This window comes from Pipistrellus kuhlii, unplaced genomic scaffold, assembly GCF_014108245.1.
Source record: "Pipistrellus kuhlii isolate mPipKuh1 unplaced genomic scaffold, mPipKuh1.p scaffold_m20_p_4, whole genome shotgun sequence".
Taxonomy (NCBI): Eukaryota; Metazoa; Chordata; class Mammalia; order Chiroptera; family Vespertilionidae; genus Pipistrellus; species Pipistrellus kuhlii.
The window spans coordinates 63,090,120-63,102,347 of NW_023425540.1; the positions used below are offsets into that span (position 1 = coordinate 63,090,120).

The window sequence follows — 12,228 nt, forward strand, 5'->3', positions numbered from 1 at the left end:
TTGGGAAGTCTCTCTTCTTTAATTTTTTGGAAGAGTTTGTGTAGAATTAGTATTATTTGTTTCTTATGTGTTTGGTAGAATTCACCAGAGAAATCTTCTGGACCTGGAGTTTTTTAGTTTCAAATTCAATTTCTTTAACAGATATAGAGTAGTTCAGATTATTATATTTTTTAGTGTACTTTGGTAGTATATGTATTTTAAGAAATTTGTCACATCAGTTGTCAAATATATTGGTATAAAGTTATTAATAATACTTTATTATCCTTTAATATACAATAGAATCTATGGTAAAGTCACTTCTTATTCATCTGCTACTTCCCATACCTGAATTGTCCTATTTTTCCCCCATCCTTGAAGTGTTGGGCACCCCAGAACTTATTTTTTAACCCTCTCTGTTCCCTATCTTTATTTTCTATTTGGGTTATCTAATGGCTTAAATATCATCCATAGTTTTGATGTCTTAAATCTCAGTAACCCTGTTTATTTTCTAAATTCCAAACTAGCATACATAATCTAATAGCTATCTCTCCCCAAATGTCAAAACAGAATTTTATGTCTGCCCTTAATCCCAACCCAAACCTACTCTTTTCTTCACTTTTGTCACTTTGTTTCTTCACTAACCCTGTTATCCAGTCTGAACCAAGGAGTCATCCTTGCTTCATCATTTTCACTCATACTGCACTCTCAATATATTAACATTTATCCCAACTCCAACCATTTATTGTAACACCATTCCTATTGCCCTAATCAGATCCACCATTACCTCTTAAAAAAATAAATAAATTCTTTATTGTTTAAAGTATTACATAAGTCTCCTTTTCCCCCCATTGACCTCTCCCTGGCCACTCCCACCTCCCAGCACATGCCCTCACCCTCCTACTATTTGTGTCCATTAGTCCACCATTACTTCTTATTTAGTTACCACAGCAGGCTCATAAGCGGTTTCCTGGGAACCTTCACACCGCTTAGGTTTTGTCTCACAACACCCAGAACTATGGCTTTCTAGTCTTAAAATAAAATCTGAATCTCTTATTATGGATTCTGAGGCCCTGTCCAAACTGAACCCTGCCTACTTCTCCAGTCTCATCCTGACATTTATAAGTGTTCTCAAAATTAAATATGTACAAGCTCTTGAGATGCTAAACATCATTCTTACACTGCTCTCCCGCCCCCCACCAGTTGACTCTCATTCATGTCATCTTGCGTCCAGGCTATTAAGAAACAATGTCTTAGTAAATCTAGGTAATAAGAGGACAAGAGTATATTCCTACATTGAAGAAACTTTTTAGAATTTCATGCCTGCAAGATCTTTCATCCCCATATCTGTAAAATTTGAAGAAGCTCTGAAGGTGAAACTATTATGTCTATCCCAACTACCTAACCATTATTAGCAAATAGTATATCCCTCTATTTAATGGAAATATAATTTTCTCCACTTTTAATTTCTTCAGAACCCAGTAGCAGACACTTACTAGTGGTGTTTATGTTGGGATTAAAAAAACACACAAAAAAAACACACCCTTATTATTGACATTCTTATTGGTTGCTGGGTTCCTTATAGCAAAGCTAAGTGTTTTCTTAGAAAAGAAGTTAGCCTTCAGAGAAACCAAAATGTTTAGCAAACACAATTTTTTTTATGTTTATAATCAAGTTGCATTTTAGATTAGAATATATTTCACATCTTTACATTCAGTGACATGAGTTGTTTGCATAGGGCTATTTTGATTTGGTTAGTTATAATTCTCTTTCAACTTTGGAAATATATAGTCATCTCAGTAGCCATTTGAAAAAATACTGCTAACTACTCAGTTCTATGGACAAACAATGGTTGGGTATTGGAGATGTTTTATCTAAATTTTGCAGGAAGTAAATTTTTTGCATTATAATTTCAAATTAATAACTTCTGTGCTTCACAGTAAGTTGTGTAACATTTTATAGTAATTCATTTTAAAGATTGAAGGTTAGAGAGGTTAAAATAAAATAAAATTATCCTACATTATGCAGCATTCCCAACTGTTAATAATTCCCTCCTTTTTACCCAGAGGTATTAAGATATATTTATATAAATATTTTAGAATATGTTGATTTTATTTTATTAAATGACTTTTTTTTGTTTTCAATTTAAAATCATTTAAAATTTTCAATTAACAGTTGCCATACAGTATTATATAATTGAAACTGTTTCAGGTGCATATCTGCATGATTAGACATTATGTAGCTTACTAAGTGGTCATCCTGATAAATCTAGTCTCTACCCATCTAGAATCATATTTATTACAATATTTATCTTTTTTTTCTTCTTCTTGAGACCCTTTAACATTTCATATAATACTGGTTTGATGATGAAATTCAGATTTCCTTTGTCTGGGAAGCTCTTCCATTCTAAGTAATAGCTTTGCTGGGTAGAGTAATCTTGGTTGTAGATCTCTGCTTTTCATTACTTTGAATATTTGTTGCCACTCCCTTCTGGCCTGCAAAGTTTCTGTTGAGAAATCAGCTGATAGTCATATAGGAACTCCCTTGTAGGTAACTAATTGCTTTTCTCTTGCTGCTTTTAAGATTCTCTGTTTTTAACTTTTTGCATTTTAATTGTAATGTGACTTTGGTGTGGGCCTCTTTGGGTTCATTTTGCTTGGGATTCTCCTCACTTACTGATCTTACATGTCTATTTCCTTACCCAAGTTAGTTTTCTATTTTTTGCTTTCTTGTCCTTCTGGCACCCCCATGATGCAAATGTTGGTTTGCCTGATGTTGTCCCACTATCCTCATTTTTTTTTAAATTCTTTTTTCTTTGTGCTGTTCTAAGAGTGATTTTTACTTTCTTATATTACAAATCTCTGATTTTATTCTTGGCCTTACCTATCTACTGTTGATTTCCTATAAATTATTCTTGATTTTCGTTAGTGAATTCTTCATTTCTAGCTAGTCCTTTTTTATGATGTTGAGGTCCTTACTAAGTTCCTTGAACATCCTTATAAATAGTGTTTTGAACTCTGCATCTGGCAGATTGCTTATCTCCATTTTGGTTATTAGTTCTTTTCCTGGAGTTTCGTTCTGTTCTTTCATTTTGGATGTGTTTCTTTGTCTCCACATTTTGGCAGCCTCCTTGTGTTTGTTTCTTTGTATTAGGTAGAGCTGCTATGTCTCCCGGACTTGGTAGAGCGGCCTATTATAGTAGGTGTTCTGTAGGATCCAGTGGCACAGCTACTCTGATCACCCAGTTGTGCAAACCCTCCTTCTATGGGCTGTGTAGACTCTTCTCTTGTAATTGAGCATTGATTGCTGTTAGCACCTCAGTGGGAGGAGGCATTTACTCCTTAGGCCAATCTGCTGCAAGGACTAGCTGCCACCACTGAACACTGTGGATGATCAACTGTGCAGGGGCTCTCCCCTCAGAGCAAGACTTATTTCAGCAAGGCTGTTGTACCCATGTAGTCCACCTTGAGTGTATTGCTGTGGAGGTGGTTGGGTGATGTTTTGATGTGATCTGAAGCTGTCCACCGGGTGCATTGCCTCTGAGGCCTCCTGGGCGATACAGGCCCGCACTTAGAAGTCAGGCTGCTGCATCCCCATAGCCATTGAAGACAAACTTTATATGGCCAAGGTTGGTCTCATACCAGCTCCGGCCCCTGCGATAAGGTGGGCCCAGAACCCTAACCCACTACAAATTAGCCCCAGCTGCATCCACTCAACTCAATAGGACTGTAACTGTTCATTTTATACAGTACTTTCTTCCAACTTCAAAGGTGGTGTATATACCTCGGAGGTAAGTATTAGGTCAAATATATGTCTGTTATCTAAAGTACATTGAATTATGGTTTACTCAGCTACTAAAATGATTATTGACTTGGGCAAATTAACTGTGCCTTTCAGGGTTTCATGTTTTGTTTTTTCTATAAATTAAATGTTACTTTAGACCAGCAGTCAGTAAACTATATTCAGCAGGCCATATCCAACTGGATCTTCTAAGAAGGACCTTTATATTGTCATAAAGATTATTTTAAAAAGAATATGTATACCCTGATCAGTGTGGCTCAGTTGGTTGGAGGGCTATCCTATGCACTGAAGGGTTACTGGTTCCATTCCCAAATCAGGGCAGGTGATCAGATTTTGAATTTCCCGCTTGATCCCCTGTAGGAATTGTGCAAGAGATAGCCAATCAATGTTTCACTCTCTCTCTCTCCCTTTGCCTTCCTCTCCCACTAAAAGAATAAAAGTAAAAAATCAGTAAGAATATTTAAAAAAAAAAAGAAGAATATGCAGAAGTGACACTCTATGGTCCACAAAACCAAAACTATTTAGCACCTGACTTTTTAATATTTAAAATATTATCATGCCAAAACCGGTTTGGCTCAGTGGTAGAGCATCGGTCTGCGGACTGAAAGGTCCCGGGTTCGATTCCGGTGAGGGGCATGTACGTTGGTTGCGGGCACATCTCCAGTAGGGGGTGTGCAAGAGGCAGCTGGTCGATGTTTCTCTCTCATTGATGTTTCTAGCTCTCTGTCTCTCTCCCTTCCTCTCTGTAAAAATCAATAAAATATATTTTAAAAATGATTATCAAAGGATTATAATATTAATAAATGTAAATAAATCTATTTTAATAATTAAAATGTCTTGATCCTTTAAAGTGAATTCATTATAGGTTGGGAGCATAAGCAATTAACGAAGTTGTATGTTATATCAACTATCTTATATGTGAAAAAGCAAATTTGAAATAATTTAAATTCCCTTTGTCAAATAAATTTTGTTTTAGAGATAATGAGCGTGCAAAATAGTACCTTTGTATTTGAAATATCTAAAGAGTTTCTGAAAATAATTTATGTAAATAATAAATGACATATTGACATATATTCTTTCTATTACTAAACTCACTGTATTTTTATATTTTCTTTTTCTCCACTTAGATAGAAGCAGATTTGGGATATCCTGGAGGTAAAGCAAGAATTATTCATAAGGAATCTGATATCATTACTGCCTTTGCTGTTAATAAAGTAAGTACACAGACGATATTGAACTTTACCCATTTGTTTAGTTGTGAATTATCTGTGTCAAAAACTGAAAGATGAGATATTCTTCTGCATTTAAGCTAAAAGTTAGCTTTCACAATTTAATGGATTCTGTTAGAAGACATGACTCCTGGACCAGAGACAAATGACGGTTTATTTCTAATAGCAAAAGCAGTAGCCAGAGTACCACTATTTTTATACTGGCTCCTGAGCTATAATTGCAAAGCAACAGGGTGAGGGCCAGATGATACCTGCACAAAAAGTGCTTTCCATTGCAGGAAACCCCAAATCTTTTCTAATATTAGTAAGTATACCTGCCCTTTGATCTGGCAGAAGTGATTATGGCTATATAGAGATCCTAGAGATAATTCTGTGGAACAAAGGGCAGTTACTCACAAGATTTGCAGAAAAAACTCAGGAAGAATGGTTTCCCAGCCATCTAGTTATAACCTTTTACCATTTATTTCTGGGGTCTCAGCTTTTTTCTAATTGGTTTGTATTTGAATTTTACATAATGATGGAAATATTAAGCCTTTCATTTTGTCATCAGTATCTTTCCATTTTCTGCTTTGTAGGCATACATTTTTAAATCATAGATGTTTAAAATTTATATCATTTAATCTGATCAACTTTTCTTTATGATTTATTATTTTTTTTTTTTCTATACTTCCCCCAGCCTTTCTCTAACCTTTTTCTTTATGGTCCTTTTCCAAATTCCATTTTTGAACAATTCCCTAAAATTGAAAGACTTTAGGTAAAAGTGGTATTATCTTACTTGGATAATTCACCACTCTCTCTTTACTTTGGTGTTCCTTATCTTTCTCTACCTTCCAAGGCTTCTATTTTTTTTGATCATCTCCCTCCCAGTTGCTAAACTATGCAAACCTTAGGGAGATTGTATCATTGTTATTAAATGGCAAGATAGTGCTAAAAGAAGAAGTAAAGTAGAAAACATCCATTACTACTTATAGCTGGCTTTCTCTTGGATGCTCTTGAATTCTTAGAACATAAACATATCTCAAAACTCAAGCTGATGATTATTACACTCAAAATTTAATTTTTATAATAGTCATTTGTGAGAATGCAATCTATTCTATATCATAAAGTTATCATTTCTTGAGGCTATTTTGTAATTTTCATGTTCAAAAGTAGCTCATACACATGTTGTACTTTATTATTGAAAAATTACCATATGATTTATTTTTCAGGCAAATAGAAACTGCATAGCAATTGCTTCAAGCCATGATGTTCAAGAACTGGATGTTTCTGGAATCCTGGCTACACAGATCTATGCTTGGGTGGATGATGATATAGAAATGGAAACCAAAGGGTACCCTTATACTTTGTTTTTATTCAGTAACATTGCTATTTGAATGGTGATCCCACAGAACTATAACTTTCAAAAGATTTTTTAAAGGTATATTTCTAGATTATAAGTGGAAGCTGCTAAAGAGTAAAGACCATGTGCTAGGAGCTTAAAATAAGTTAATTGAGGGTTAAAAGAGAATAAGTGAAGGGATTTGAAATTATTTACATATGAAGTTATTGCTTATGAGTAAGGAGTTAAAAGTTGAAGACAGTTTATTTTAAAGGGAAACAAAGTTGTCTGTTAGAGCTTTCAGGTATAATAAAATTTAAAAAATGCGTTGCTTTCATCCTGGTTGACATTTATTTGTAGGTCAGAAGATTTCTTGGTTATACATGCTCATGATGATTTAACAACTGTGCAAGGTACAACCCCATATACACATAGCAATCCTGGCACTCCAATCAACATGCCATGGCTTGGTAGTACACAGACTGGCAGAGGAGCATCCGTGGTATGTAGAGTTAAAAATATTTGTATATAAATATCCTTTTTTTTTCTCTAGTTTGATAGATACAAGATCATTTAACCAATATGATCTAAAAATTCTCAACTTTTTAGTAAGTCATATTTGCTGCAAATTGTAAATTTTGCTTATGAAGAATGTTTCATATTAAAAGATAAAATATATTTTAAATAAATAATTTAAAATACAAAGACTTTTTTATTTATTTTAGAGAAGGGAAAGGGGGGGAGAGAGAGAGAAAGAATCATCTATATGAATCTGAAACATTGAGTGACTACTTCCTGTGTGACTCCTACTTGGGATCAGGACACAACCTTTTGGTGCATGGAACGTCATCCAGCCAACTGAGCCACACCGACCAGGGCCAAAGAACTGTATTTTAAAATATATTTTTATTGGTTTCAGAGAGGAAGGTGGGGGGGAGCGAGAGATAGAAACATTAATGATGAGAAAGAATCATTGATGGGCTGCTCCCTGCACACCCCACAATGAGGATCCAGCCTGCAACCCAGGCATGTGCCCTGACCTGGAATCGAACCATGACCTCCTAGTTCATAGATAGATGCTCAACCACTGAGCCATGCTAGCCAGGCAAAGAACTGTATTTTAAGTAATAATTATTTGGAACTTATTGGTACAAATCAGCAAGGTGTGGTCTATTCTACCCACCACCTGTTTTTGTACACTGAGAATGGTGTTTCCATTTTTCAATAGTTGAAAAAAATCAAAAGAAAAATGGTATTTCATGACACATAAAATTATATGCAATTCAAATTTCAGTATCTATAAAGTTTTATTGGAATATAGCTATAGTCATTTGTTCATATTTTGCCTGTGAATGCTTTCATGCTGTAATGGCAGAATTGAGTATCTGAGACAGAAATCATTTGCCCATAAAACCCAAAACATTTATTATCTGGTCCTTTAGAAAAAAAATTGCTAAACCCTAGTTTAGACAACATCTTTTGATACATAACAGACTAACAACTATGCCCATATTAAGTATAACATTTTTTAATGCTGAAACAAATATATATTCTTTTTTGAATAAATGATAACTATAATTGTTTTAAATTTAAGCAAAATATAAAATGCAGATAAATTGAAACAATTTTTCTGTAGTAATGGAAGATCTGCTTGAACCCCGATTACCAAAGATGTGATTTGTGTTTAAACTTCCATGAGATTGCTTTATTGATAGTTAGGGCATAGAAATCGATACACAGACTTGAAGAAAATCAGCCCCTCAGTTCTCTCAGTGGCTTTACAGGTGGCAGAGTTTTTCAGTTTCCTATGTCCTGTAAAGTAATGTGGTAAAAATAAATAAATAAATAAATAAATAAATAAATAAATAAATAAATAAATTGTTATCACTAATTGGTAAAGGGTAATAATTTAAATAAAGGCTTAACCATCTTTAAAAATACCCAAAAATATTTTATGTTTAATGCAGTTTCCTTATTGCTCATATCATCTTATTCTTTGAGAATAAGTATGTGCCCTTCACAGGAAATTGAACCTGTAAGCCTTTGGTGCATGGGCCGATGCTTTCTAATCACTGACCTATATGGGCCAGGTCTCACTATCTCAAATCTGCGGTAGAGCTTGTATTAGAGCCCTCCGTTCCCCTTAGCTTATTGATTTCAGGTGGGAGCATTTTAAAATTAAGTTAAAGCACATGTGTCAAACACAAGGCCCGCGGGCCAAATTCGTCCCGCCAGACCTTGCAATGTGGCCCGCACCGCGCTGTCATCACTGCACTCCGCTGCGTTTCCATCACAATGACAGTTTATGACTGTTCAGTAAACCATTCGGCCCGCGATTTAGGCTGGATTTTAGATTTTGGCCCCTTCTCTGATTGAGTTCGACACCCCTAAGTTAAAGGGTTCCCTTTTCTTAGCATCCTCATCCTCCACCGCACTTGTCGTTTGTTGATTTGTTGATGATTGCCATTCTGACAGGTGTGAGATGGTAGTTCATTGTCATTTTAATTTGCATCTCTCGATGATTCGTGACCTTGAGTATGTTTTCATATGTCTCTTGGCCTTCCTTATGTCCTCTTTCTATTTAGGTCCATTGCCCATTTTTTGATTGAGTTGTTTATCTTCCTTTTGTTAAGTAATTTATATGAGTTCCCTTAAATGCTGGAGATTAAACCTTTATCAGAGATAACATTGGCAAATATGCTCTCTCTTGTAGCAGCTTTCTTGTTGTTTTGTTGATGGTTTCTTTGCTGTGCAGAAGCTTTAATTTTGATATAGTTCCATTTGTTTATTTTCTCTTTAGTTTCCATTGCCCTAGGATTTGTATCAGTGAAGATACTGCTTCGATGTACCGTGTTTCCCCGAAAATAAGACATCCTCCAAAAATAAGACCTAGCGCATGGAAAGATAAAACATCCCCCGAAAATAAGACCTAGCGCAACTTTGGGAGAAAAAAGTAATATAAGACACTGTCTTATTTTCGGGGAAACGGAATGTCTGAGATTTTGCTGCCTGTGGATTCCTCTAAGATTTTTATGGTTTCCCATCTTACATTTAAGTCCTTTATCCATTTTGAGTTTATTTTTGTATATGGTGTAAGTTTATGTTCTCGTTTCATTTTTTTGCATGTATCTGTTCAATTTTCCCAATATTATTTATTAAAGAGACTGTCTTGACTCCATTGTATGCTCTTGCCTTCTTTGTCAAATAATTAATTGAGCATAGTGATTTTGGTCAATTTCTGGGTTCTCTATTCTGTTCCATTGGTCTATATGTCTGTTCTTGTGCCAGCACCAGGCAGTTTTGAGAACAGTGGCTTTGTAGTACAGTTTGATATCTGGTATTGAGATCCCTCCTACTTTGTTTTTTTTTCCTCAGGATTGCTGCAGCTATTCTGGGTCTTTTTATTTTATTTTATTTCAGATGAATTTTTGGAAAGTTTGTTCTAGGTCTGTTAAATATGCCATTGATATTTTAATGGGGAGTATATTAAATCTATAGATTGCTTTTGATAGTATGGACATTTTAATGATGTTGATTCTACCAATCCATGAACACAGTATGCTCTTCCCTTTGTTTATGTCTTCTTCTACTTTTTTCAGTGTCCTATAATTTTCTGAATATAGGTCTTTTACCTCTTTAGTTAAGTTTATTCTTAGGTATCTTAATTATTTTGGTGCGATGATAAATGGGATTGTCTTTTTTAAAATATATATTTCATTGATTTTTTACAGAGAGGAATGGAGATAGAGAGTTAGAAACATCGATGAGAGAGAAACATCGATCAGCTGCCTCCTGCACACCCCCTACAGGGGATGTACCTACAATCAAGGTACATCATTGACAGGAATCGAACCTGGGATCTTTCAGTCCGCATGCTGATGCTCTATCCACTGAGCCATACCAGTTTTGGCTGTCTTTTTTCTTTACTTTTTTCTTTTTTTTTTTTTAATCTCTCTTTCTGTAAGTTCACTACTGGTGTATTAAAAATGCAGTAGATTTCTTGGCATTAATTTTGTATCCTGCTACATTGCCGATTTCATTTATTAAATCTAATAATTTTTTTATGGAGTCTTTTGGGTTTTCTATGTACAGTATCATGTCATCTGCAAATAATAACAGTTTTACTTCTTCTTTTCCAATTTGGATACCTTTTATTTCTTCTTGTCTGATCACTGTGGCTAGCACTTCCAGTACTATGTTGAGCAGGAGTGGTGAAAGCGGGCATCACTGTCTTGTTCCTGTTCTTAGAGGAAATGGTTTTAGTTTTTGCCCATTGTATATGATGTTGGCTGTAGGTTTGTCATATAAAGCTTTTATTATGTGAATCCTCGTGCACTGCTGGTGCAGCCACTGTGGAAAATAGTATGAGGTTTCCTCAAAAAACTGAAAATGGAACTCTCATTTTACTCAGTGATCCCACTTCTAAGAATATATCCCAAGAAAGTAGACACACCAATCAGAAAACATATATGCACCCCTATGTTCATAGAAGCACAATTTATAATAGCTAAGATTTGGAAATAGCCTAAGCACCCATCAGCAGTTGAGTGGATTAAAACAAATGTGGTACATCTACACTATGGAATACTACTCTGTAAAAAGGAAGGAACTCCTACCATTTGCAACAGCTTGAATGGAGCTGGAGAGCATTATGCTAAATGAAGTAAGTCAGTCAGTCAGAGAATTATATCACATAATCTCATTCATTTGTGGATTATAATGAACAACATAAACTGATGAACAAAAACAGATCCAGTGACAGAGAAGCATTGATCAGATGCTCAAACCTCAGAGGGAAGATAGGGGGGAAAGGGTAAGGGGAAGGGATCAACCAAAGGACTTATATATATGTATATAAGCCTAAGCAATGGACACAGACACCAGGGGGTGAGGGCATGAATGGGGGGCAGGTGGGGGCAATAGGAGGATAAGGACACATAAGTAATACCTTAATAAATAAATAAAATTAAGTTGAAAAATTTGAAAAGCGTTATAGTAACTATTCAAATGAATGGCTTGGCCATTAATAGTTACTTTTTCCCAATTGGCGGATATATTAAAATTCATTTATTAAATCTGATAATATCATCTTTTATAGGAGACCATAAAGGTAATATACAAAACATAAGAAAAGTAATAAGCACTTTTTTCCAACTCCAGTTTCAGAGAATATGCAATATAGTTTTTCCTGTAACAGCTTTCTGTGCTGATGCCTTTGCTTTCACATTGCTCCCTCTATTCAGTACACAGCAACCAGAGTTGCTGTTTTCTAAAGCATCATTCAGGTTGTCACTTCCCTGCTTAATACTTTCAGATTTTCCAACAAAACTTGGGGGGGAAAAGGCGCGCGCGCACACACACACACACACACACACACACACACACACACACAACAACAACATACAAACCCACAAAAAACATGTCCTTATTAACATGGCCTCTAAGGCCCTATGTGATTTAACCCCTGCTGGCCTCTGGAAGCCTCATCACCCTTCATTACATACCTGATTATCTTTGCTCCAGTTATAGTGGCCTTCTTTCTGTCACTGGAACATACTAAGCTCATTACCATTTCAGAGCCTGTGCCTTGCATTCTGCTTGAAATGTTCTTTCAGATCTTAACCCAGATTCCCATAGATTTCCCTTGCTTACCTCTTGAAGGCATCTGCCCCTTCCTATTTTACCCTCAGTCGCTCTATGGCATATTATTTCATTTTATCATCCTTGTAGCTTTTATCAGTTTTGAACTTATCTGTTATTTGGATGTCTTTTTTATACCCTCTAAGCTCTTTGAGAGGTTACTTTATGCCTGCCTTATACACAGATGATCTCTAACTAAATATATAATTTAATATAAATTAGGTGCTCAAAAAATATTTTGTACTCCATAGCATTATAATACAT

The 12,228-nt window shown here is 35.3% G+C and overlaps 1 protein-coding gene across 11 annotated transcripts in view; it reads left to right on the forward strand.

The window, feature by feature from the left end:
• The window catches only part of DMXL1 (Dmx like 1), a 128,795-nt gene that overhangs the window by 101,143 nt on the left and 15,424 nt on the right, over positions 1-12,228 (forward strand). For all 11 annotated transcript variants that reach the window (XM_036408871.2, XM_036408870.2, XM_036408862.2 and 8 more), the window contains 3 exons: positions 4,905-4,991; positions 6,215-6,336; positions 6,685-6,826. In XM_036408871.2, coding sequence (XP_036264764.1) covers positions 4,905-4,991; positions 6,215-6,336; positions 6,685-6,826 — 351 coding nt within the window. The remainder of the gene's footprint in view (positions 1-4,904; positions 4,992-6,214; positions 6,337-6,684; positions 6,827-12,228) is intronic.